At 44.0% G+C, this 27,866-nt stretch overlaps 2 protein-coding genes across 2 annotated transcripts in view; one reads left to right on the top strand and one right to left on the bottom strand.

Moving 5' to 3' along the window:
- LANCL2 (LanC like glutathione S-transferase 2) overlaps positions 1–18,704 on the top strand; it is a 34,938-nt gene extending 16,234 nt beyond the window's left edge. The window contains exons 4-9 of the mRNA XM_075054623.1: positions 2,028–2,175; positions 2,792–2,938; positions 6,514–6,696; positions 8,792–8,968; positions 12,325–12,397; positions 14,186–18,704. Coding sequence (XP_074910724.1) covers positions 2,028–2,175; positions 2,792–2,938; positions 6,514–6,696; positions 8,792–8,968; positions 12,325–12,397; positions 14,186–14,301 — 844 coding nt within the window. The 3' untranslated portion in view covers positions 14,302–18,704. The remainder of the gene's footprint in view (positions 1–2,027; positions 2,176–2,791; positions 2,939–6,513; positions 6,697–8,791; positions 8,969–12,324; positions 12,398–14,185) is intronic.
- A 6,260-nt stretch (positions 18,705–24,964) lies between these two features.
- VOPP1 (VOPP1 WW domain binding protein) overlaps positions 24,965–27,866 on the bottom strand; it is a 69,860-nt gene continuing 66,958 nt past the window's right edge. The window contains exon 5 of the mRNA XM_075054608.1: positions 24,965–25,423. Within this exon, the coding sequence (XP_074910709.1) occupies positions 25,242–25,423 (182 nt within the window). The 3' untranslated portion in view covers positions 24,965–25,241. The remainder of the gene's footprint in view (positions 25,424–27,866) is intronic.

The raw sequence follows: 27,866 nt of genomic DNA, 5'->3' as shown, positions 1-27,866 counted from the left end.
TGAGTCCTCTATCGCTGTAAGGACAGGATGTCCTGGGCATATCTGTAGTGCATGCATGTTTTGATTTTGTCACATTGAGGTGACATCTGACAAAAGCCACACACTTGTCATCAGCAATATGTAGTGCTTGTGCAGTATGTGATGCTTCCTGTAAAGAGTGGGTCTTAATTGTAGATTTGTTACAAAACACGTACACTGCAGGGATCTGGAACATCCAGACAGAAACATGGTACATCGGATTGGTATGTAACAAAGATTTAATAAAACAAAGAGGACGTATTTGCTGAACCGTCGAAGGCAAGGGCTTTAATTAGGTCAGAGCATATGAAGGGTAGCCTGAAAAAAATCCAGCCCCTTTTCAAAGTAATCTAAATGTAATAAATGTCTTGAGAAATCCCATTCAGACGTAGAGCTTCCTTGGAGAACTGACTATCCCTTTTCTCGTACAGAGCTGATTGCTGTCCTGGTATGGGTTGGAAGCAGTAGAGCCTTGTGGGGTTTGCACTCAGCACCAGCAATCCACCTGCTCGTGATCCAGCAGCATACCTTAGGCTGCCAGAATTTGCAGACTAGCCTTGTGTCCTCGTCTCCATTCTGGTTTATATTTGGAAATACAATTGGTCTCTTTCTAATCCAGAATTCTAGAGTGATTAATCACTGATGCTGCTGTTCGTGAGTGAATATTTCAGTTTTAAAATGGGTGGTAGGTTTGGGGGTTTTTTGCTTTTAGAACTGACAGTAAACTTGGGCATGGCATTCTGGATGCAGCTAGGAAAGCAGTGTTGCTATAAGGCATGAAGCATGAGTATAGCAAAATGAGATTAGCAATAAATCTTTTCGTCTCACCTCTCCTTGGAAAGTCATTTCTAGGAGGAGGACTGAAAAGGAGGTTAGTTTGAGTATTTGTTTCTTTTCTTCCTTTTTTTTTTTTTTACGAATATATTCATGACACCAGCTGAATGGTGCATTATAGATGTCAAAATGTAATCTATGATTGCACTTTTTACCTTGTAGTTGTCCAGTTGTATGATTTGAATAATAAAACTTAACAATGTACAGTTTAAAAGAAAATAATTTAATTCTAAGTCCAAAGCATAGTTCCAAGAAGGGAATGATAATATAAAACTTTTTTTTGTGAGGGGCTTTTCCCTGGTATTAAGCAGTGACAGCATAAACAAGCCATTGGGGTCAGTGTTTTTGCTCCAGCATGACGTTAATGCTAACATTTCTGCCGAGTAGTAGCGGCTGGGGGGATCTGGGAATTTAATTTGGTCTTAATCCAGATTGTCTTGCTCCCTCCCCCAATTTAAAATATGATCATCTCCATGGTTTCATCTAATTGCCAATTTAATCACAAAAGATAGGAAGAGACAGGGAGGGAGTGGGCAGGAAAACAGACCTCTGCTCCACCTCAATTCTAATGCAGACTGGTAGAGTAATAGCAGGGAGTTTCTTTGGAGCAAATGAGAGTTGCAGTGGCCAGCCCAAGCTGTTTTTTCCAGTGCTAAAGGCAAGCAAAACACTTGTGCGTAATAGCAGTGCCCTTTTCAAAATTGAGCTGCTAAACATTTGAGACATGTTGTCTAGGGAGGGGGAGTGCTGAATGGTGGTATTGGGTGTTTTTGGTTTTTTTTTTTTTTCTTTTTGCACATCTACAATTAAGGGTCCTCAAATAGGTGAAATTCCAGAGGCTCCAGGAGGTTTCCCTGTTTGTTGGAATAGCTCTCCAGCCTCCTCCAACCCCCACCCTGCACCCATACATTTGTTTCTGTCTGCACAAAAACCTGATAGTTGCACTAATACTCACCTGTCCCTGGCTCTGAGTTGCCTGTCAGTTAGGGATGGCAGGCACGCAGAGCTCCTGTGCGTAAACTTGGCAGCCAGCTGAACTGAGGATGACTGAAGGGAAGTAGCGGGGCTTTGGCACTCATTCTGCTTCTGGTTTGACTGATGGCTTGTACAATACATAGTCTAGTATGGCCTCTAGAGAAGATGCTTTCTCTCCCTACCTTCTTTGTCTGATGCAGGTTGTTGCAGCTCCAAAGGACAGTCATAAGCACAGATGCTGAACTTCCAGATGAGCTGCTTTATGGCAGAGCAGGTTACCTATATGCCTTGCTGTACCTGAATACTGAAATTGGTCCGGACACTGTCTCACAGTCAGTTATCAAAGAGGTAAGATACTCTTCTCTCTCCAGTGCCACAGCATCAGTGAGGTTGAACTGGAATCACTTGTTCACAAAATTAAAGGGAGAGGGTTGCTGGAGAGGAGAGGGACCTAGAACTGGGAACTCAGTCTCATCTGTCCCTCCAATCTCTTCTCCCTTTCCCTGCTGCCCAGCTGGGACTGACACAGGCTAGTGTGGGTGGGTCCATGGCCAGCCATGGAAATGCATCTAAGAAGTAACTAGTTTTGGAGAATTTGAGGATGAGAAATTGTTACACAAAACCTTAAGACAGAAGTGTGGGACTATTTAAGTGGAAAGGAGAATTCAGTGTGGAGAAGATGCACGACTGTTCTGCAGATACTGGAACCAGAGAAGGCAAGCCTGGAAAAAAGTGATTAGAAATATTTATATATTAAATTTCCACTCTTAGAAATATAAGTGATTCTGTCATTTAGGAAAAATTCCATTTGTACCTCAACAGTCAAGTCCAAATGATTTGAATATTGTTGTTGTATCACCGTTTATTGTGGCTTATTCTTTACTGTGGTTTTAGTCATGACAAAGCAAAACCCTCTGAATCAAAGCAAGCAAGACAGATGGAAGAGGCATGTTCTCTTTCTTAGGTAATAGATGCTATTATTGAATCGGGGAAAAACTTCTCGAAGGAGGAGCGGAAGACAGACCGTTGTCCTCTGTTGTACCAGTGGCACAGGAAGCAATACGTTGGAGCAGCCCATGGAGTGGCTGGGATCTATTACATGCTCATGCAGGTAAGAGCGTCTTCTGTGGGCTGGGGTGAAACACCAGTGATTTCTTGTTTTGTATCAGAGGATCTTATCTTCAGCTTTCATGCATGTGCAGTGTTGTGCTGAGTCAGGGTCTCAGAATTTGGAGTTAGGCTCTGCAGCACAGAACTGTGCAGAGGTGGTAGCTCAGGCCCTGGTAGCAGAAGAAAACTGCGACTTGGGTATCCTTGCATTAGAGTGAATTAACCCTTGAGTTGTGGTTCAGAGCACCAGTGTTCTAGGAGCTGAAGTTTCCTATCCTCAAGAGAGATAGTGAGGTGCCTTCCCTCATCTTCATACTTTTTCTGGTGCTTGCAGTTAGACCAACTAAATATGCACTTACCATCCATCACTCCTCATTTTTTTTGTGACGAGTGCACCACTGGTGCCTCCTGTCCTCCATTCCCTTCTCTCTTCTCTGGTGACTTCCCCCCCCCCCCCCCCCCACTACCTTGAAGCTTTTGGAAGACTACCCTTAATCACACATTAGTCTTCAGCATGCTTTTATTCTTTATATGTTCTTCTTCTTCCTTATCCCTCCATCTCTCCCCCCAAAATCCAATGTTTCTTAGTGCATTTATGACCCCTGCTCTCCTCTTTCTGTTGTCCTGAGATTCCTCTCTTCTGTATACCTCCTGTTTCCCACACTTAAATCCATTCCCCCTGTCCTGAGATTCTCCAATAGGATTATGATGTTTTTCAAAACACACCTGTATATCTTATTTCTGTTGTACAATCTGGAAAAAGAGCCTTAAGATGCATTATAGAAGATGGCCATAGAGCGGCACGATTTGTATTGTACCTGTTTCTGGTTTTTAAAGGTGCTGCCAGTCTGTGCATCTTTGTAAATATTAATTTTCTTACCAGCTCATGCAGAATGACTTTCCTTAAGGCAACTGGAAGGATTGTACGTCCTCACAGCCCAAAGCTGCATACAAATGTTCACTGCAGAAGTGACCCAGCTGGTATTTGGTGTTGCCACTGCTCAGCTGTTCCTCATTTGCAAAAGGTGCTGTGATTTCTCCCCATCTGTTTCAGATTAGCTCACACCACTCACTCCCACCAGTAGCTCAGGCTAAAGTGGCTGACTTTGTTGTGGAAGTGGCTACTGCTCTGCTACCTGGGGGCATGTCTTAACCTCACTACAGCCATTTTCTGCAGTGACCATCTCACTGGGGCCTCAGGCTGGTCTGATTTACTGTGCCCTTATCTTCACTTCTTGCTTTCTTCAACAAGGTGGTCTACCCCCTTCTGGCTCCCTCATTTTCCTGGCTTCCATTTTCCTTCTCTGGCTCTGTTAGATTTTCTGAGAAGCCTCTTTAAAGGCTCCATCCTTCATTTACTATTCAAGGCTGATAGCAGAAATAATTGCACAGTGCTTTTTGGTTTAAGCAGAAGCTACTCTGTCTACATGTTAAAATTGTAACTCTTTTCCTTTACATATAATTGCTGCTTTTAAGAATTACCACAAAGCCATTGTTTATGCAGCATTAGATTACTGTCTTTTCACTGTACATTAAATATTATGAGTCATGCAGAGTTGAGTCATTCACTGCAGAAGAAGATGGCATATCGGAGTCCGTCCTTTCCCCACCCCTCCCACCCCAAATGAGGAGAATTTTTCTGTATTTTCAGCAAAGAATTCAGGAGATGGTTTGTTGAGTCATTGTTTGATAACAGAAAAAGGATATCCAACATAGCACCTGAGATGTGAAGGTCACTGATCATAATTTCTGTACAACACCTTTATGAGGAAACATGTATTGCTGGATTTATTTACAGAAGACTAGTAGAAGAATAAGAGCTCAGCAGTGTTAAATAACTCATCCAGGAGGTAGAGGGGAAATTCTGAAGTGCTGGCTAGGGAATTTCTAATCCTAGCGCCTTTCATTAACCTTGAAGCAAAAATATCTGTTTGTGTATCATTGCTCTTGGCCAGAGAGTCAGGACGCATACCTGTAGGTTACCTTTTTGCTGTTGGAAGTAGGTGCTGGGAACCTCGGCAGGTTGGGCAAAGAACTCACTTGTACTCAGATCTTCTCAGCAGCACAAGGCGAGAATGGGGTTTGTAAAGAGCTCTGCTCTTCTTGGATTTACCTCCCAAGGACAGATGTGCTGGGTTGGGTTTGCCTTGCACAGCTCAAGACTGAAGGCATTTATTGCTGGTGCCCATCTGCTTTGCCTTCTGCTGCAGGGATGCAGCATGAAATTAGAGCTGCGAAACAGAGCTTCCCCCAGAGCCTCCCTACCCCACAGGTCAGCATCTGAGTGAGGGCTGATCAGCTCTGGGGTGTTCTTCATAATAAGCTGATCTGTATTCAGGTATACTTCTGATTAGCAGCAGGAAGGTTTCTCTTCCACTCAGAAAAGTGCATAGGTGGAGTTTGCTTGAGGGACCTTGTAGGTAGAAGTCTGGCAAAGCTTTCCTGGCTGAGGTGAAATACAGGCTTCTGGTTTTTTTCAGCTTACTGAAAATACAGCTATTGAAAGTCTTCATTTGGCTGTAAGACTCTCAGTTGTAGCAGTGTGCTCACCTGTTGAATGTGAATGTGCTGGAGCTGGTGGGAAACAGTGAAATTGTATGACATCAAGTCAGCAACAAAGACAAGTTACTTAAAAAAATAAGCTCAGTTATTAGGCTCCTGCAGGCTCCAATTTCTGCAGTTGTTCCCACAGCTTGCAGGAATTCCAGAAATCATGTAGGCTGTATAAAAATAGAGAGCTCTGTTATGAAAATACTGTAAAATGGGCTGGTAGAGGAGGGAATGCCAACAAAGAACAACTATAGACCCAACAGATACTTGGCTTCTAAACCTTTACTTAGAAGGAGCATGCAGGTTGATGGATATAGTCTCCTTTTGGCAAGTATGTAAACTAAAATAGAAGAAATGAGAAAGAAAATTCAGAAGAGCAATCTTAAGGATGAGTTTGTAGTACAAAGATGTTCAGCTACCTGGGGAAGTAGCTGTTGCTTCTGAAATTGGAAACGCAGACTTATAGCCCATAGCTTCAGGGAGTTTTGTTTATGATGGAAAACTTTAACCTTCATAAACCTTTGCCAGGTATGCCACTACTTACACTTTTCTTCATTTATTGGGAAATAGGACAGGTTTATCTGCGTTACTTATTTTTAAAACAAAATGTGTAACCCATTGTGTTTTAAGTGTGTATTATGAGCAATGAAGCTATAAAACCATCTTTCTCCTGTAAGTGTTCTCTCTGTTTTATGTCTGGGATTCAATTCAATTCAAGAGGCCTGGGAGTCTTGAAATCCATCTTCTGTTCTCAGTTCTTCCATAGTCTTTCTGTGTCACCTCTAGTAAGACAGGTAACAACTTGGTGCCCCACTTTCTTTGTCTCTACAGTAGCTGTAAAAATACTCTTCACAAGGGTGTTGTATGCAGACATTAATTAAATCTGTATGAAGTGATTCAAAGCATTTGGATCAAGGGCACCTATGTGAGATAATTGAAAATAGATCATAGAATTAAGTGTTGATACACAATTTGTTACTACTTCTGTTTATGGTTTTGGTGGTGTTTTTTTAATGTTTTCTTTAGCCAATTGCAAATGTGGACCAGGAGACCCTAGCAGAGCTGGTGAAGCCAAGCATTGACTATGTGCGTCATAAGAAGTTCAGATCTGGGAATTACCCATCGTCACTGAGCAATGAGACTGACAGACTGGTTCATTGGTGCCATGGTGCCCCCGGAGTCATCCACATGCTCATGCAAGCTTATAAGGTGAATCATTCTGTGTTCATAATAGACCTCTATTTTTAGAGAGACCTGTATGCAGCCCTGTTAGATTGTAAGGTTTGCATTTTACATCTTTCTAGATCTAGACTTTCAAACCAGAACCCTAGGCTAGGCACCCAAGAATCTCAAAATACTTACATAGGTATGTTTGTAAAGAGGAAATAAGTGGGTAAAATTGCTTCTCTGGGTGCTAGCAGTTACTAGACTTCAGGCTTTCTTGGAAAAGGGCCACGTATTTAAACAATTCGATGTTGGAGTCCTGGGTGTGAGAACACTGACCTAAATTCTTTGAATCTTCATCCCAAGAGTTTTAAGAATTATGTTGGTTTTCAAAAGTGTAGGTTCATGTGTCTTGCCAAAGAATGTCTTCCATAAATTACTTCATTATTAAGATACAGCTCTTGAGAACTTAACATCAGAGCAAAGATCCTAGGCCCCTTCTAGGGCATAAATATAACCACTCAGCTACCACAAGCCTACTGTTTGCTGCTTTTCCATCCTTAACAAGGTTTGCTATCTCTGGTGTTGTGCACTTCTGATTTGCATGACATTTGAAAGTATGCCATTTAATTACATTTATGCAAATTGATTCTTGCTTTTGACAGCCCTTCTTGGCAGATTCCCTGGTCGGCCTCTGGGTGGGCTGATGAAAAGCAGGCTTGATTTATGGAATAATTACTCATGCTGCTACCTGAAATGTGAACTGTAAATCTCTTACAGCATTGCTGAATGTAGCAGCAGTCACACTTGCTTTTTCTTTGGACTGTGGTAGGAGGTTGACTTAACACTGCAGACTTCTTTCCCCCCACCCCCCCCTCCTTCTTTGTCAATGCAATGCTTTCCCCAGCACAAAATGTTTTGCAGGAGATAAGAGAGTAGGACCGAGTTCTGTTTAGCAGTCTCCTTTCTGGCCTCTTTTACGTTTAAGGCGATGGGGCACATGATGCATTTTTTTTAGTCTTTATATTCTGCTTTTTGAAGAAGTGGTAGGAGAAATTGGAGTATGTTTTTCTGGCTATGCTTTCATACCAAGCACAGGGACTTGCAATAATAGACAGCAGTATTTGTCCTGAAAATCAAATGCTGTTGCCAGGCCTTAATTCAAAATGTTACAGCTAAGTAGCTGACAAACCCTGTTCAGAGAGAAGGACTTTCTTTATAAAGCTTGTGGATTTAAGAATCTTGCATATTAATTGATTCTATTACCTTATTAAATAGCCTGGCAGGGGATTTCATCTCTAAAGGACTAAGTCTACAGTAAAGCATCAGTTACTTTATTTTTTTTTTTTCTTTGTCTTGTTGATCTGTAGAGTGACTTAGGCAAAGGGGAGCAAGAAGGTAGCCTTACAAAGGTGGAAGTCTGGTGGTGTTCAGCTAAATTACTTGGGTTTGTTTTCTGCTCTCTTGATGGGCTCTCTGTATCCAAAATGCACTTCAGTTGCAATAAACGTTGCAAAATTGGTCCTTTGCCAAAACTGGCTAGTGCTTCTAAGTATTTCCAGTACAAATACTAATCAAGATAATGGAGCGTTCCTACTTGTACTTGTGACAGAGAAAAGAGGCCTGTGCTATGCAAAGAGATATTCTTGTGCATTTTTGACATGGAATTGAAGGCAGACGCTGAGTAACCAAGAAGAATTACTCAGGGGGACCAGGAGTTAGCACTTTAGGACCAGATTTGATGGCCAGTATTCCATGTTACATTTCTTGGACACAAGAATTACATTTCCATATTTCAAATCAAATGATGTTGTGGTTTGGGAATGGAGGGGAGAAGCAAAAAAGGACCACGTACCCTTCAAATAGGTTGTAGAACCCAGGGCCTTGAACTTGAGTTTTTCCTTTGGGGTCCTGATTTCAGAAACAAAAATTGAAGTTCTTTCTTTTTCGATGCAGGGAAAGGAGAAACAATTTAGTAAGAAAAGAAAAGCAAGTTTATGATGAATAGATTATTAAAATTCAAAATAAGTTGTATATGGAAAAAACCCACACCAAGTGAAACATCTCTCAGGTCCAGCTTCCTTTTGTTTTCATTAGGACTTCAATTTATGTGTGTTTATTCTCTGTTTTTATTCCACAGACTTTTAAAGAGGATAAATACTTGAAAGATGCTATGGATTGTAGCGATGTCATCTGGCAGAGAGGTTTATTGAGAAAAGGATATGGGATCTGTCATGGTACTGCTGGCAATGGCTACTCCTTCTTGTCTCTCTATAACCTAACTCAGGACAAAAAGTACCTCTACCGAGCTTGCAAGGTGAGCTTTACAGCATTCCAGCAAAATTGCTGTTCCTTTTCATGTCATAACGCCCATGCAAGAGTAAACTGTGATCGAAGTAGGCTGTTGTGTGCTAGAGCTGGAGCTGGCTGGCTGTGCGTCTGGGTGGGACAAAAGGGTCCTGTCACTTGCTCCCCTTTACTGACGCTTTGACTGGACAACTTCAACCGTGTACGTGGGGCACGCACCATCTTAATACACAGAGTGAGAGGCACAAATGTTCTGTAAGGGTGGAGGAACTAAACACGTGTCCAGAAGAAAATAGAGTCTGAAATCAGCCTGCCTGAACAATAACAGACTAATGTTATATGGTGCTAATTATTCCATTGAGACATCCACTGTCGTCCTCAGCTCCTCAAGCGATACTGTTTGTAGTCTTTTGTAATTATTTGTTTTCTGACTAGTGTCTGTTTGGGGCTTTTAGAGCTCTGAATTGCAGTTATTAAATTACTCGCTTCGATTTTTTTCATTAATACAAATTGCAGAGAAAGACACTCAGAATTTTTCCACTGGAATTGTCCAGGTTCTGCCATCAGCTCTGACTATGCTAGCAGTTACCAAAGGAGAAGGCTTTGTCTGCCTCTGTTTCCTAATTTCATAAGACTTTTGGTTTGATTTGGTTTGGTTGGTTGGGGGTTTTTTCAGCTTAATTCACTGATACTAGGTTTCATATTGCATACATAGTTATTTAGCTGAGGCCTTTTTAAAAGTATTGCAATGGGAAATTTGATGAGTTGCTTCTTAGGTGCTTTTAAATGAGCACTGGCCATATGTAAAGCTATTGTATTCATCTCCACTGTCAGCCTGTCCTCCATCAGCAGAGCTTTAAAAAGTTGCTGCTTGTCTCACATTTACCAAAGCATCATGTCATGAGGACACCTGTAGGCATATCTGCATCCTAGAGAATGTAATAAACCCTGAGCACTCCCACAGCAAATGTGTGTCTTAGTCACATGTGGACTCACCCACTGCTGACGTGTGAGCCACAGCACCAAGCAGGCACTGCTGTCGGCACAGCTATTGGGCTCTCCCTGTCATCCTTCATTCTAGTACAACTTCTGTGGCTCTGTGCAGTATTGGCAAGTCCTGTTAGCGCTGCATTTCTGGCTTACGAGGGCCTTGACATTCTTCCATACCAAGCTAGAGAAAAGCAAGGATATCTATTTCAAAGCCAAAAAAGGAAGAGACTTGATTACATACCTGAAATCCATTTGAGAAGGACGGTGTGGCCCAGTGGCCAAAGACTGTTTGCTGGAGGTGCCCAGCTGTAGTCAGGTCTGGCAGCGTATTTGCAGCCATTCTGCATTTTAGCATCTCCAGCATTCAGTCAGGCCCTTTGGGCTCTTGCGGGGGAAATCTTGAAACAGGCAGAGGAATTTGCTTGTCTGGCATTCTTGAAATCTTTTCTTTTTGAGCCAGAGCATGCAGGGAAGCAAGCGTGCAGTTATGTTGGTACCTAAAGGCATGTAACTGAGAGAACTTAGATGGCTCCCTTCCCAGGGGTGTTTGCTCACACCAAAAAACTTGAGGCCCAGGGGAAGGAGTCTGGCCAGGAATCCCTGGTTACCTCTCAGGAGCCATGAAACTGTTTCACAAATGAACCAGAAGAGCTTGAAAGGCCACGGCTCCTGGTTTGTGCTTCTCATTTTTGGCTTCGCAGCTTTTCTCCAGCGTTATCAGACAGGCTCCCAGAAGGCTGAGCTGCTCCTAGGTGGCCTGCCTGTGAGAGGAGAGAGGGGCTGCGGCATCCTGGGCTCCAGGCAACAGAGAGCATCCAAGCCCTCTGCTGCTCAGCGTTGTGATTAAACCACTGCTGATAGCAAGCATGCTCAGTCTATGTGGCAAGTAATGGCAGATGTCTTCCTGCTAGAAGATATTTATTTTTTTTTTTCCCCCTTGGCTTAACAAAGATATTAGTGTGGCTTACTGGATCTGTGAGTTGTGCTGAAGCTATGAACTTCTAAACGATGGTTGTGTTTCAGTAGCCTGGGGTGCATTTTTTTAATTTCTGTTGCAGTTCCCAGGCTGGCAGTAATAATAAAGGCTAGTGTGCAATAAGATGTGGATGTTGCAAGAATTGATTGTAGTTTAGAAACATGCCATAAACATGTTCAGTCCTCACATATAAGACAAGATTACATGGAGGATTAAACCTTGGTTTGAAGACTTATATCTTTGGGGGGCCCAAAAATGTTTCATCAGTCCTCAGTAACAGTGTAGACCACAATGTTTGTGTTTGTGGTTTTTTTGCTGGGTTTCCTCAAGACATTCACATACATGCACACACCCCTACCAAGAGAAGAAAAATCCATCCCTCAGTAAACTTTTAAACAGAACAGAATGGGGGGAAGAAGGGAGGAGATGCCAGTTTATCCTCCTGTTGAACAGACTGATGGCTCTCGGGGCATTCTCACACCCTGTATAGCTCCAACTCTAGAGCCAGGGCACCCTGTAGTTAGTAGGATGATCTGTTTGCTAGCAGGTTGCCCAAATTGCAGGGAGAGCGGGGAAAGGCCTCTCAGTTCTTTAATTTGCAGGAATCCTCACACTGTATTTTGAGTAAGCAGTGGTTTTCTTCCAAGCACAGAAATACCAGGGGAACTTGTGGCCCCCTGTATGCTCTGTGGAGCCATAAAGAAGAGATAGATGGTTGCTATTAAATTGATCCAGATTCATAAGTCATGTATGTCTAATGTAGCTACTGCGGCAGTGTTGATCAAACACAAGACAGTGTCAACTCTTCTTAATAGTATTCAGTCTTCTGCAGCAAAACATGGATGATCATAATAGTCTAACTGATTTAGAATGATTTTTCATAAGACTTGGGGAGAGCAAATAAATAAAACTAAGTAATGGCAGCTGGAGATTTAATACTCTAAATTGGTGCACAGAAGTGAAAGAAAACCAAAATGCAGTTAACGACCCTGAGTCCTGAGCTGGTGGATAAATTAAACACCAAGACAGATAAGAAACTCATACAGTATTGGAAAAATTTTGCCCTTGAAACTGAATATATCTGTTCTCACAGCATTTTTCATTGACATGTAGCAAGGTTGATTAACAGAAAACAGAAGTTAAGTACAGCCCACCTAATTACACCGTTACAAAACTGAGACTCGTGCTGTGGAAATACATATCCTAAAACCTAATTGCAGCCTTGTCACAGTTGAAGTGGGATAAATTGATCTTGGACAGTGATTTCTGTGTTGTGTTTCTGCTTACACAATTTTACATTTAATACCTATTAAAGATATGCAGATACTCAAACTTGCATTTAACAGTCTTAAATAAAAAATGTTAAAAAAAACAAAACTTTTTTGTTTTGTTTTCCTCAGTTTGCTGAATGGTGTTTGGACTATGGTGCACATGGATGTCGTATTCCTGACCGACCTTATTCTCTCTTTGAAGGTAAAGTGGTGGTGTTGTAAATGGTATTGTATTATACAGGAAAGAAGGGCAACCTTGGAGTTTTGGCACACGCTTAGGAGTTGGGAAATCTTTGGTGGGTTCCTCTACTATTAAACATAGACCCAGACCCTACTACCACTTCTGCCTACAAGAAGGTGGGTGGGAGGAAGACAAAAGAAAGTCATTCACTATCATAACTCTCACTTTTGGTTGCATTTTAGTAGTTTCCAATGTAAAGCCAGTGCCACTGTTATCCTTGGAAAAAATTCTGCTGTGCCGATGGCTCTTGGCTTAAAGCAAACAGAAGTCCAGGCAACAGTTTTGTTGTGGGTGTTGTTGCAGAGGGACTGGGCAAAGGAGCAGCTGTGGGTAGGGGATCTCTAGTAGAAGCTGCTGGTTTGTCAGAACTAGACCTTCTCTGCTGCAATACTAAAGCAAGGAAAAGCTAGTTTTAATACGAACCAAAATCACTTGAACAGAAAAGAAATGCAGAGTTCTTAGGGGCTTTTCTGTAAGTTCAAAGACGTTCCTAAATACTTTCCTAGAGCTTTGTAATTTTTTATTTGTAGTTTATTTTCTATTCCCTATCTCGTCCTTATGTTTTAGAAAGACAGTAGCAAGGAATCAAAGACCCAAGCAGGATTTAAAGTAGCACTGCTATTTAACGAACAGTGAGCCTAGTATGCCACCTATCACAGATATGTGAAATTACAGCAGACCGAATAGGATTATTTTACAAATAAACCAATCCAAGTTGTGAACACAAGAGAGCAGTATTTATATGCATCCCTTCTAAATACAGAGTTATTGTCTTAATGTTTAAGGAAGAAAAGTACAAGTATTCTTATTCCTGAGAGCTCCCTTGCATGCACTTGTAGAGGGAAAAAGCAAGCATACAATCTATTGTATAAGAGCTTTGAAATTTGTTGAGAAGTTGAAGTAGTGCCAACAATAGGATGATTTGTGCTTTAATGCTGACATATAGCTTTTATTTTAGTTTTTTAATGTTGGTGGTTTGTTGGTTTTTTTTTTTTTAGAAAAATCTAGAAATCTCAATTTTGAGACAAAAAAGTCTTAATTTGGGGGTAGCCAAATTTTCGTAGCCAAATTGTGTATGAAGTTGTCCAATTTTGCATGTATGTGCATACTTTCAGTGGAAGTTGTATGTGCATCTTAGGGGTTGTCCTAATTGTTTCATTTGCCTCAGATGCTGTATTTCAGGAAGGTTCCTTTGTTTGTATGTGCTTAGCTGTTGATAAAATAGGATTTTACCTCAATCATAAAACTGAGCTTGTATTTGTATGCTCTCCTGCTGTAGGGCACCTCTGTTGTCTGTCACACTAAGAGTTTTATTAGGTGATGCTGGTGTTAGTGCTTCAGGCTCTGGATTATCTCTTTATGAATAGTGAACAAATGAATCTGTATATCACAAGTATAATAAAGTTTTGCCTTTGTTTTTTAACCAATGAAATGATGAGCAAGAGTTGCTCAAATTCTGAGGGACAGTCCAAATTGGGATTTAGTTTTTCTTAATTGAAGTAGCATTGAGGTTGTGCAGCTGAAAAGATGGTAGCAGAGAGATCTTGGTTCTTGCCTTTGATCTTTTCAAGTGATACTTGGTTTCCTGGGCAAAGTACAGATGAACTTGCCTTTCTATAGGCCCTAAGTTCCCCTGTTCAAAAAAAGACCTAGTGAGGTGGTGTTCAAACAGGTGCTGTTGCCTTTGCTGTCAACTGTGCTATTTTAATGTCAAAGATGCACAAAGATCTCTTTCTCGTTATGTTTTAGGCATGGCTGGAGCTATTCACTTCCTCTCAGATATTTCAGTACCAGAGACTTCCCAGTTTCCAGCGTTTGAACTTGGACCTCAAAGGAGGGAAAACAAAGTGGAACAGGACAGCTAAAAGATCATTTTGAAGGGAAACTGATGCCAAAAGAGATGAGACTGTTTAGTGCCTCTGATAGTGAACCAACTCGACCCTGAACCAACGGATGGATAAACCCATTTTCTCACACCTCCCCCCGCCCCATGGACCATGCAGTCATTACAGCATGAACGGGAGAAGCCACATTTAAGTTCTGTTAAAGTGACACCTTCAGACGTAGGACAAGAGAAGTCAAGTTTTGAACTTTCTCTCTTCCGTTGTATTTGTCTTTTTCAGGTCTTTGACATGCTCTGCATGTTTGTTGGTGTTGTGTGTTGATTCAAGTCTTTCGTTGTTAGCAAAAAGCTGGTCTTTGTGTGAATCTCTGTCCTGTACCTTTGTGCATGACTCACAACAGCAGTGTTGCTTTCTGCAGCGTGGTTACCCAGAGAGTTCCACCTTATGCCAGAGAGCTAGCTGCAGGACAGTGCCCAGCTTCACTGGTGAGCTGGTAACTTTAAAAAGAGATGAAAAACGTTTTTATGTTCGTATTTTTCTGCATTTTTCTCCACAGTCCCTAGAAGCTAAGATGATGGAGATCGGCCTTTTTTGATGAAGAGGTATGAGGCCATCTCTGTTTTCAGAAACTTAGCAGGTTGGAAGGGACCTGATTTATATTTCGCTGCTGTTGTGGGAGGTTTTTTTTGAAAGCCTGAGAGAGGCTCCCTTTGGTACCTGCACCTGGTTAATGTGTTAGGCACTTGCAGCAAGGTGGAGATGCTTGTCCCCACCTCTGCAAAGCCCCATCCCATGGCATGAGCTTAAACTGCAGGTGGAGTCACCTGTACTAACCTCCCGCTGCCACCAACAGCAGAGCAGGGACAGTGTTAACTGTGCTTCTCCTCTCCTGTGTGTGGATTTGTAATAAGCCTGTCCTGCAGCATCCTAGTATACAAATGAGTAAGGGAGGGCGTCAGGGCAGTTTCTTATGCTGGTAACTCAGGATGACTGTTGCTTCCAAACATTTGTTCTGGGCCCTTCCCTCCCTCTCCCAGCCTCACCACATTTAGCCCATGTAGTATGACAGGAGCGATAAATACCAGCTGCTTGTGGAGGCTGCAGAAGATTAATAAGCAATATGAAACTGTTGCTCGAGGCTGTAATTGAAGTTTATTTCATCTTAAAATCCAAACAGAAAAAGCCCTTTGCCCTTAGTTTTAACTGTGCTGCTAGTGCTTTGCTTCCCCTTGTAGTGTGGTGGGACTGTGAAATACTAGACCTGCCTCCAGGTGCTCCTGAGTATGAGGCTCTCGGTTTGGGAGAACTGGGACATACTCTGAGTACACTTACAGCAGGCTTATGTGTTCCAGATAGTAAATATGCTTACTGCTTGAAAAAGGTAAGTAGGTGTAGCACACTCTTAACTCATTCAAGCTCTGTTGTCATCCTTCCCCCAGGTCTCCCTGTGCTCTGTCATTCCAGGTCCTTATTTTAGTTGGTATCTTCTGTCAGGTGCGAGTGTGACAGATGGCAGCGAGTTTGACCTTTCAGGCATGCATCGGGATATACATGACCTGTGGGCCATCTGCTGAGCGCCAGTGTTTGCGGTCAGGCTTGGAGATGCAGTGTTGCTCCTGCATAAATATCTGAATGGTAGCAGGTGACTTCCTTGAACTTCACAGTGTCTGTTGCCATATCCATTGGGATGTTAATAATCTCCACATTTGGTTCTGCTGGCCAACAGCAGCAGTGACAGTGCAGGGACAGCTTTAATGTCTCAGTGTAGCTCCTCTGCTGGATTGTCAGGTATGACTGAAACACAGGAGCAGGAGGAGAGACTTCCACCCCTCCTGCAAAGGGCAGAAGATGAGGGGCGGGGGACACACACACCAAACCCAGATGCATCTGTACAGCCAGGGATGAGGGAAAATGCTGAAAGTCAGTGGGAGTGAGGGATGCTGCATGGCAAGCAGCTGGGGTGAAGCAAACTGGAGCAGAGCAGCAGAAAGTGGAGGGATCAGTGAGGAACAGGGAGAGCTGATTACAGGAGGCAATGCACAGAGTGCACCAGTAGAGGCCATCTCAAATGAGATGTTCCTCCATGGCACCCATGCTAAGGTCTAACTTTGTTTTTCTTTCTTTGGCCTGCGGATCACTGATCCTGCCCATAGATAAGCCAGGGAGGAAACTTGCCCAGGGTGAAGTCTCACAGAAATTCTAAGGAGTTAGATGGCAGTTCTGATCCTGTTTCACATCACCCTACCCCTTTTTTCCTTCCCCTTGGCGGTGACTGCAGAGCACGTGGGGTGGGTTAAGCGGGAAGAGGCTTGCCAGGTTTGCAGGAACTGCCTGCAAACACACAACAGAAGCCACCGGCCTTCTTGGCAAATCCCAAGCATGTGTTGTACTGACTGCTTAACTAGGGGGTCAACAGGCAGGTTTTTTCATTCAGTGATTATATACATATATGCTGCCTTCGCTGCTGAGCTTGGACTGGCACATGTGGGAGGTGATTTTGGCTGGCTGGAGCCCAAGGGTAATTAAAGCTTCCTGGTTTAAAAAATATATAGGTATATACACATTTAGAACAGCCTAATACTGAGCAGATCTCCAAGATGCTTGAGTGCACCCATCGAAATAATGAGCAAGTCAGCTACCAGCTCTTTCTGTACTGTAGCCAGCCTTCTGCTGCGGTGGGGCTTGGCACTGTCTTTCTCCGCAGAGTCCTCTTGGAATTGAACAAGACTGGAAATGTATTGAGTCGGGAAGCGTCTGACAGTGCGTCTGCCTCGTCTTCCTGATGTGACTTTCCCCGTGGCTCCTCCTTTCTGTTTGTCACAGCACTGTGATATCTAGGTGGCCCATTAAGAAGGGATATTGTGTGAAGGTGAAAAAATGTATTTCACCAAGGCATTGTTTTCAGAAATCACATCAAACTAAAAATGTGGAAAAAGTCTCAATATTCCCTTGTTTGCTTTGTCCGTGTGTAATTGTCCATCTGTTGCAAAAAGCAGTAGTGTTAAAAATGGAGATGCTCTTTGGGCAGAAAAAGAGGAAAAAAATGCTGATGTTTTGTTCTTTGGCTTTATTAGTAAAGATCAAGCTATGTGGTGGTAATTTGTGTGATTCTTTTTTTTTTTTCCTCCTTCCTTGTACTCCTTCCTTCCCTCCAGCACTGTGGCAATAGCTGTCCCACTGATCTTACTGCTGAACCACTTCCTGATCTTACAGTCCTGCAGGATGAAACACATGCCAGAGAGTAGGCAAATTGCCACCTTTTTTTTTTTTTCTACACCTTCACCTTTTACTAGGGTTGCAGGCCTCTTTACTGCTGCTTCTCCCAGGTGCTTTTAATGTGGATTGCTTAGTGCAAAGTGTTGCTTTCCTCTCTGGTCACAGGATCCTGTTGAACAGTTTGCAGCTACAGCCTGACTTGTGACTAGCTGGTTTTTAAGAACACATGTATGAAATCTCTCTGTCCAGCTAACATCTGTTTTCCAGCTTTGAGAAAGCTTGATGTTTTTCTCTAGCTCAGCTTTAACAGAAGGAAACTTCAAGTATGCTGCAAGCAAGTATTTCTGTTTCACAAAGCCCCATGTGCCACTTGTGGCCCTCTTTGCCACAGAGAGCAATTGCTGCTTTTTTGAATTAATAGCATTATTTCTGGTCTGTAGGTAGGGACTTGAAGATAATCTCTACAAATTCAGCTGTAGCTAGATAAATGCATTAGGGCTTTTTTTAGCACAACATTTCTCTGTAATGTCAAAATAGGGTAGGATAGAGGGCTGGGAAGAAGCATGTGTGCTGCATGTCAGGTAATAGCTAGGCAGCATTGTGCTGCCTGAGCCCTGTCTCATCAGGGTGTTTGATGCAAGGGTCTTTTTCTTGGTGAAATGGCTCACTTTTCCCCCATTCGTTTTCATTGGTTTCATGTTGATGCACAGGAACCCCGTCTCTGCACGGCAGAGCAGCCGTGATTTGCATGCAGGAAGCGGTAGTGACCTGTCTTCAGCCACCGCTTCTCTTCAACAGATACAAGTGGGCTGCTGTAAATCCAGCTGTAGCTATTAGATAAGCTAGAGTTAGGCAGCATGCGATAAATATAGAGACATAGACACATACACCTATCCTTGTGACTTTCTCACTGCATAAAGCCAAAATAACACATGCAGCTAAGGAGCTACCTCCATCTCTAGCCCCTGGAGTCAGAGGGGTGCTTAACTTGTCACTGTTACCTCTGCTTTCCCTGCTGTCCCCTTCACCTTGCAGGACCTGGCAGCTTGGGACAGTGGCTGCCAGCTGCACCTCTCCTCTTTAACAGCATCATTATCTAGCAGTTGCTTTGTAGAAACTGCCTTATGCCAGATCTTCCCTCGCATGGTGTGTCTGTAGTAGTTTTCCTATCAAAGAGTACAACCAACTGTAAAATCAGTTTGAGCTGTAAGACAGCTCGAAGCCCCAGTGCCAGGGCAGCAGAGGGGAGGGCTTCCAAAGCCACAGGGCCTGCAAATACATCCTGGCCCATTTCTCTCACCCACTGAATTAGCAGCGATGTATTAGATAGACTAGAAGAAAAAAAAAAAAAAAAAGTAAGGCTCTGCTATCTGACAAGGTGGTTTATCTTCTTGGCTGACCTGTGTGCCAAAAAGTGCTGCCTTGGGTATATACATATAAAACTAACCCATCTGGGGTTTTGTGTTTTGTTTTAAGTAGGGAATAAAGAGCAATACCTCCTTTGTGCTTTTGTGTACTACACAGTCTGAAGAGCTTGTTGGAAAAATGTAGTCCCAGCTGTTTGTTTTCAAAGCAATGTAAGCTGTCACAGAGCTCGGAATAAAAGGAAAAAAACCCACCCACCAAACAAAAAAGCTTGTTGCTGCATTATCTTTTCCCAAAGTGATAATGAAACACAGGAGCAGCTGCAAGGCAGCCCCAAACAGAAAGGGCAGGGTTGGTACCCTCCTTGTCAGGCCAGGTCCTATTTGAAGCACAACTGATGAGTCAGCCTGCTAATTACAGAGAGGCATGGAAGGTGCTGGAGGATATTGCAGGTGACATTTGCCCCTCTCCTATGAGCCATGGGGCACCTGGTCACACCAGGGAGAAGGAGGTGGAGGGGAGAATCAAGAACAAAAATCCACGAATAAGGTGATTGTGCTACTTAAGCAACTTCAGCCCAACAGCCCTGCCTTGACAGGCTCTCTTGCCTACACCTTGGCAGAGGTGTTTCAGCTGCCCTGGGCCTGACAGCGAGTGCTGCGTATTTGCTGGAAGGCTGAAGAAGCAGCAGCAGCAGCAAAACTTTATAAACCCTCAGACTGCCATGAACTTAATTCACCCATTAATATGGACTCTTCCCTCAATAGGACCTAAGGCAGCAAGGCGCTTTATGGGAAGAAAACTTACTTTCCTCAGAAAAAAAAAAAAAAAAGCATCTCCCGAGCCCAGGAGGTGCTCTGGCAACAGCCAGCCCTTACCTTCAGTGTGAGCCTGAGGAACTTAGAGCTGTGTCACCAGTGACTGAAGGGTGAGCTTTGGCCTGACTGCTCAAAGAGGCTTTACAGCCCTGCTGAAGGACAGAAAGCAATCCCCACTGCTGCTTTTCTTCTGATCATCTTGAATAAGATCTCATGCTCCTGCTGCAGGGCTGAAAGGAGATATGTGGAACATATAAGGCGGGGGAGGGAGGAACCAAAAGCTGAAGGAAAGTAATACCCAAAATCTCCTGCGATAGGCAGGACACAGCATCTGCGAGGCCAGTCCCATGATCACGGAGTCACTCTGCACCCCTGCTTACTCCTGACAGTAGCTAGTTAGAAGATGGTATTACAAGCATATTCTTCATCTCCTCCCCTCTCAAACCACAGCAACCTACCAACAAACCCAGGCTGATAACCAATGTCTGCATAACCCCCTGGAGCTGCCCACAGACATAAAGCATCATGCAGGATGCCGACCAGCAAGTCTTCAGGCTGTGCCACTTCATGCCTTTTTACTGATGGAAGCTGGATCATTTCTGTCCTTCTGTTGGTGCTGGGTCACACCCACCCATCTGCCACCCACCAGGTCACCCAATCCCACCCCCCCCAACCAAAAATCTCGCCCAAGCAGCAACTACCCCAGACCACCAGCAGTCTCTGCACCAGCAGCCCTGCCAGCCCTCCACTGCTGCCACGGAAGACAGGTCTGCAGGAGTTGAGGACAGCCGTTCAGGGGCTGGGATTGATTTTCTGCCAAAACCCATCAAGTTGAGCATTTATGCACCTCCCAGTCTGCAATGCATTTGACCGGCAGCTCATGACCAGCTGCCTGACACTGCCTGCATCTATCCCCTGCTGCTGGGGTTTCATGGCTGCAGCCAGTGGCAGAGTGGTTCATGTGCATGCCAGAGGCAAGGGGAGGCAGGCAGTACCTGCCCACCCTCCTCCCCCTTGGCTTGCCCCTAAACCAAGATTTAAGAAGGTCTGTTTCACCAAAGAAGTGCATTTCTAAGGTCTGGAGGAGTCAGGATACATCTGTCCCAAGCATTTACCCTTAGCACTCATCAGGCAGCCAATCGATTTAACACAATCCAAAACAAATCTCAAGGTGTTCTGGTATCTGTAGCCAAGTAAAAACTTGAAAAACACTCGAGAAATAAACTATTCCCTCCACCTGGAAAGCAGAGTGCACACCCTGCACCACTCTGGCCTGGGAGACACAGGGCTGGTGGGACAGAGGTAGGGCACTGCTAGCTGAAGAGCTTATCAGGAGGCAGGGTGGATGGTGTGTTGGTCACACACGGCTACCTACAGGTGAGAAACCCCTGCCAGCTGATAGGAAGGGAAGTAAATGGGGCTCTTCTGTCTCACCAGCGATGGTGGAAGAAGAACTAGCAGCTAGAACCTGCTCAGAAACATGGCCGGGTCCATGGCCTTGAAAACACCCGAGGTCAGGAAGGTTTGCTTCATGAGGAGCTGGCCGACTCCCTGTTGAGAGCTACAGAGTCTCAGGAATACCACCTTCATAGCCCTCCAGGGACAAATTTCATGACAGCGTACCTGGAGGCACAAGCTGCACACAAGGATCACAGGGTCCTTACAAGTCTATAGAGGCCTCTGCTCATTCCCTCCCTGCATGATCCCCAAGGAGGAAAGAGAGCAGAGCACATCCAGTCATCCATAACCTTTGCTGTTCTTCATTGAGACAGTGAAACCTCTGGCTGAAAGCCAACTGCCCAGCCGCAGAAAGGGCAGGTTCCCTCCCCATCCTACAGCGCAGCCTGGGTTTGTTGCACAAGCCTTGGATGTACGAAAGACTGGCCACACCAGAGCTACGGGCAAGGTGTACTGAGAGTCCCTGGTAGTACCTCTTCTCTCAAAGCGGCATAGTTGGAGATTTCACTGTGGCAGAAAGGGACTGAGCCCCTTCTTGCTCCTGTTTCTGCCAGGGTCACAGCAGCAGAGACCTCAAGGGTTTCCTTACCCACCTGCGCATGTCCCCCCCGATCACTACCTCCTCACAGGTACATCAGGCATGTTCTGGGGACACACAACTGAAGAAAGGACTTCAAGGGGGTATCGTTTATGTTGCTGGCTTGGCTTAAGCTTCTCCGTTTTGCCCAAGCCCTGTTCAAGACATTTAAACCCCCATATCAAACACCTCTGCAAGAACCAGGAGACTGATCCCCACAACACATTAAATCACCATCAAATGTAGATAGTGAGATCTCAAAGGCAGGTGGGGAGTCAGCCCTGTACCCTGGTCTGGTGCCCCCGGGAAGGGGCAGGGGAGTGCCCCACACATCCTCAGGGATCCCAGCCACCAGCACCAACCTTATTTTGCAGTCAAACACCACCCTGCCTCACCAGTGAGGCACCAAAATCTGTTGTGTTAGAGAGAGGACACAGTAGCAGCACCCAGAGGATCCAGCACAGGAATCCCAACGGAGAAAGAATCAACACACCACGAGGAAGTTGACATTAGCACAGCTGCAGCAGCTGGCAACTCCCAGGGCATCACTACTGCTCAGTAAAATCCTGTTGGAAGATGATGGTTTCCTTCACCTGTGGGACTGCACCCCCGACCTGTCATCACTGCCCACTGGTGAGAAGTAATCCTGTCCTTTCCAATGGTGCGCCTGTAGCCTGTGTTTCACATCTGGCTTGCTAAAGCGTTGTCAAGTACAAATCTCAGTGGCATTAGCCCTGCCTTCTTTCCTCCTCTGCACACAAGAGGTCACACTCTTAACTCTACTTGGTAATATACAGAACTTTAACCATACAGCTCAGGAAAGAACAACGAAGAGGGCTAGAGGTACAGCAACAGCCAATCTTACTTTAATAAAATACATTTCAAAAGAAAGCCTGCACAAGTTTTATGAGCAGTAGAAGCCCCTGAGACTGTAAAAAGACCTACTTCTGCTCCATCCATCCTCCAACCCACTAACCCAGCCTTGCAAAGCGTGCAATGTACACTCCCTTCTTTTTCCCCGCTTCCTTTCCTTAAACTAAGAGGGGAAAAAAAGGGAAAAAAATAAAAGAAAAACCTAAAAACTTCCAAAAGCAAGGCAACGAAAGGAAAGGCATGTAAACAGTCTGCAAGTAATTCATATGGATGCCCACACAGGTGCTATGTTTGTTTTCAAGAGAAGACCAAGCAAGTTTGCTAGCAGAGGAGTGTATGTGTTGTAAGAGGTAGTGTCATCTATCAACACTAGCAAATAAACCAGCCAGACTTCAGGAAAACTTCACCAGAAGTTGAATTTCAATGTACAGCATAAGAATTCACTATAAAAGGCTTCTATTCAATGTGTCCAAGAAAATGACAGCTGTCACAGGCACATTTCATAATATAAAAGGACTTAACATCTATCTACTAACATGAGGTCTGTTGTCATTTCTATTGACAGAAAAAGAAAGGTTGGATCTGCTTTTTAAAAAATTTTTGTCATGTATACCCAACCATATTCAGTGACATATGCAGCTTTACACTTCAAGTGCACACTAATTTAGAAAATATATACAGTTGTGGTGTGCAGATGGACCTAGTAATCATACACAAAACATACTTTTTTGTTATCTTAAGTGTCTACCACATACACAGAATTACTTTGCTTTGTCCCTTATTATGATGCACAGTAAGGGAAAGCCTTAGTTACAATTTCACCCAAGTCAGATCTGCAGGAATGAGCTCCTCAAAAGCTAGCTGTGCTCCAGATGACTACTAACTGCACCAGCAGCTTTTAGAACCAGTGACCCTTAGTGGTTTTTCTGTTAAGAGACTCATGTTCATAATAAAAGGAATGGTCTTTTCTGACAGTTCTGCAAATCCAGCTTGCTGCCTAGGAACAAGTTCTCACAAGCCACTGGCATGCATTAACTGCACAATAAAGCTTCGGCTCCCTGTGCACCACAGGTCTTCAGATGACTCCAAACCACCTCGGTGACCTCTGTGTCCTGGCTGGAGTGACACGGGAGCAGTCGGTGTATTGGCAGTGAGTAACCGTTCACCTGGTACCCAAAGGACCATATCGGACTCCTAACCCTCAGCTATGCTGTTTCTGCAGGTCCTTCAGGAGTAGAAGGCAATAGCATCTTCTTTTTGTCACTTGCTAGTGACACAGCTCTGAACATGCACGAAGGGAGAAGGTCCCATTAATACGTAGTCATGTCTCAGATTAGCTTCACATTTTTGCTAGACATAGATGGGTGTGAGGGCCCTCAGAGGTAAAGGGGCTCTGTGTTTATTTGAAGGTGTTGACAGTGGTCACTCAGAGAGTCAGACACAAGCATGAGATGGTGAACTGGGAATCCTGGGGCTGCTCACAGCAAAACACATGAAGAGCTAAGAGTCACTGAAAGCCAAACCACCTGCGCATCAGGTCAAGGAACTGCTCTTAAACACCAGTCCCAAAAAGTTATTTATTTGCCTGACCTAGAGAGGACAGTAGTTTTACAGATCTGTCACGTGGAGATGACGGCTCTAGTTGGTACTCTTTGTGGCAGCAGTAAGACCATAATAAAAGCTACTATTTCTCAGGGACAAAACTCCCATCAATGTCAAGGGGAGCAAGCCTGGAAACATGCTCCATTCCTTCTTACTGTAATTATTTTCCAATTTAGGGAAGAAAACTTACCTACATATTTCAGTGTTTCTAACCGTTCTGTCAAGAGGCACAAGTAGCTCTGAAGTTGTAACACCTCCCTTTCACTAACAACATTTAGGTCATCGGCTGTTTCTTACAATCTTACCACTGGCAAAACAAGTGGGGCCAGGATGCCAATCACACAGGCAGAGCCCAGGTGCTGGCCAAGAAATACTCAGATTCTGGTCCTTCAGCTTTTAGATGCATCGTTTAAAGTAATGACTCCCTCTTTTCTAGGGCGCTTGGCAAAGTCCCTGCCACGACTCGACCAACACTGGTGCTCCAGTCACAGAGACTTCTATCACAACATCTTTCTGTTGTGCATCAGAACCAAATTGTACAAGAAAATCATAAAAGAAAAAGATGGTGGTCTCCATTTCTGGTAAAAGCATTGCCCTGCCTCTTCTACTTCTACCCTCTTTCTCTGTCGTTTCCCATAGATGAGGGCATTTCTGCTATGGGGTCTTAGGAGAGCGCACATCACTCTGGGGTTGCATAAAGAACCGCTATCAGTAGCCTGCCACAACGCAATTAAACCCATGATTGAAACGAACAATAAATAAAGAGAAAGACATACAGGTTTTAAATATAGGTTTCCATTAAAAGCATTACAAAGACAACTTCTCTCATTATGAAGACAAAGAAAAAAATCCACTTCTACTAAAAAAAAAAAAAGAAAAAATTTTAAAAATTACCCCTTTGCAAGTAACTTTAATGAGGAAAGGTGCAGGGAGGGGAAGGAGAGAGGACTTGGAGAACTAGCAAGTGTTCAAAAGGGCGGATGCCCTCCATCTCGGTCATTTTGCAACGGCACCTTCTTCTCGCACAGTCAGGTCAGAAAGCCAGAGAGTCCTCATGTGGAGGATTTCACCACCTGCTCGTAAGGGGGAGGTGGTGTGTTGCAGTAGGAGGGTGGGGGTGGGTAAACTGGGTTTCCTTGCGGGGAATTGGGCTGGACGTGGAAAGCCATAGCCATGGGATTCATCACAGGTCCACCTGGATCTGTGTAATACGGCACTCCAGATTGTTGTGACCCTGAAAGAAAGAAAAGGACAGAAAAGATATCAACAACAGCAGTGGCATCAGGTCATGCTCTTCCAGGGCCTGTGCTCTGCACACTCAGACAAGTTTTCTCAAAGTGTTCATCAGAGCAAAGACAAGAAGCCACCCTTCTCCCATCCCAGAGAAAACACAGGCTTGCGGGACTACATTCACTTCTTGAGATTTCACCAAGAAGTTTCAACTTTGCATGCAATGGAAATCATTTAGTGAAACAAAGGGCACCACTGCCCCAAGCGACTACCATTTGAACGGGAAAACAGCAAGCCCTGCTCAGTTCCCTGGACAGAAAAGCTGCTGTGCCTGCCGAGAGGAGTGGCATGGGATCCCAGATGGACAACGGGGTTTCTGCTGCAGCCCTGACTCAAGTGTCAAGCCTTACGAAAGGACTTCACACTATTTTGTGGTGTACTAGATCTGCCTGTAAGCCAGAGTGCATCTCAAATAGATAATTTCCCTTCTAGGCATAATACAGCTAAGGAGTAAACATGTATGAAGCAAAAACCCAAGTTGAAGCCAATTATGGCTGGCTAACACAATGGGACAAGATTGCTTTGCACAGATTAAATTTAGGAAATTATGTTGGAGCCTGCAGGGACAAAGAAAGGAAATGTATGATCAAATGCAAAATTCCTTAGCTGTGACACATGAGGACTAACAGAGACTGGTGCCATGAGGAATAACAAAGGTGGCGTGTAACCCTCCTCAGATACACAGCGGGTGGTGGAAGACAACTTAATGCAGTTCCAGCAATTAAAGTCACAGACTGTCTTTATCTCAAGATGTAAATTAGTTTTCTTCTCTTTCTCTCTGTCTATTTTAATATAGCTGGACTGAAAAAAAAAATAATCATGGCTGAGCAACAGGTTTTCTTGTTTTGGTGCTAGTCTGTTTTTCCTCTAATGACGCAGTCACAGTGTTTTTCCCCTCAATCATTCCTTCTGTGACTTAGTGACACTAGGACTCAGTATTGCCACAGAAGGAATACAGGCTTCTTGAAAGCTTTAAGCATCCTTTAGTACTTCAAGCATCCAGGAAGCAGCTACATACTGAACCCAAAAACATGTCCTTACAATATTAAATCAGATGGGCCGAGCCAAAAGACAGGGGGATGCAAACTGTCCCAGAGCCTGGGGTGTCTGCCTAGGGAGCTTTGTTTGAACACTCGGGAGCAAAAAGGATGGAAAGCAGATGGGGAATGCAGCTATTTCCTTCTTAACACAATAATTTTTAACACACCACCACAGTAATTTTTCCTTTTGCCTGTCTGAGCAGAGGGGTGCTCCGCAGCCTCTCTTCCTTTGCCATGGCGACAAGAAGCCCTTGTTCTGCTTCCACCTATAGCATCAGCACACGGCTGCAGGAGAGCCAGGCTGGGAACAGGAGCCGAGTCCCACCTCTCCAACATTTGGGCTAATACCTTTTTCTGCAGCCTTTTTTCTTAAGCATTTTTGTTTCAAAGTTAAATCTGCCCAGCTCTGCATTTCTGCAGTTTCCTTCTGCATGGGGACATGGGAGAGGTTGAGGTAGCTCACTGCAGCTTGCTCTTTAGGAAAATAACTGTTTTCATTAAAACTTCTGTGTACTATTATTGAATTGGGGGGGAAGTGTGGACACCAATCTCTTGAGATATTTTTTTCAGTTCACTGAACCCAGCAGAAAACAACAACTGAATGTCAACCTCCTTGTCGGATCAGCTCAGTAAGTATTTGTTAAGTGTCTGCAAAGGGACCCGACCTTTTCCAGCACCTGAACTGCCAGTTTGGGGCTATGTAGGCCAGGGCTGAAGTGAAAGATACCACCAGGCCTGCAAACTGCTGTTTGTAGGGGAGGTGTTCAATCCATTTTCCCAGTCAGGCCCACAGAAAAAGCACTCCCACTTCCAGGCTGCTGCTGGGATGGCAGAATATGCTGCTGTTATCTCTGCAGGGAAGGAGGGAGATGGGCAAGGAGCCGCGTTTCAAGGGATCCACCTCAACAGTGAACTGACTACTGCTACCAAATCTGGAAGAGGAGCTAGCGTAAAATGAGAACTTGGTTGACTACTAATTCCCATTGCTTTTGCTGTTGAGTATTCCTAGAATAGTATAAAAAGTAAAAAAAAAATTAAAAATTGGTGGGGTTAGCTCAGAGCCCAAAGCTTTTAAGTAACAGTAATAACAGTCTGGAAGCAGGTGGCATAAGCAGGTCGTCAAGGGGCTTGTGCTTATTTTGTATTTACCCACAACTTGTGTTCCATGAAGTGTCATGAAAAAATAAAACCGTGTTCTAAAATTAAATCCGGTATTTACCAATCCAGCCAAAGACGCTCCCTGTTCACATAATCTTGAGGTTATTTTTCAGGCTTAAAAATATTAGCTTAGTTAGTTTGGCTCCCCCCCAACCATCCACTGTCGAAAAATAAATACTCTCAGTGGAA

Source organism: Buteo buteo, chromosome 2, assembly GCF_964188355.1.
Source record: "Buteo buteo chromosome 2, bButBut1.hap1.1, whole genome shotgun sequence".
NCBI lineage: Eukaryota > Metazoa > Chordata > Aves > Accipitriformes > Accipitridae > Buteo > Buteo buteo.
Note: the sequence above shows the minus strand (reverse complement) of the source record. Positions and strands in the feature narration are given on the sequence as shown.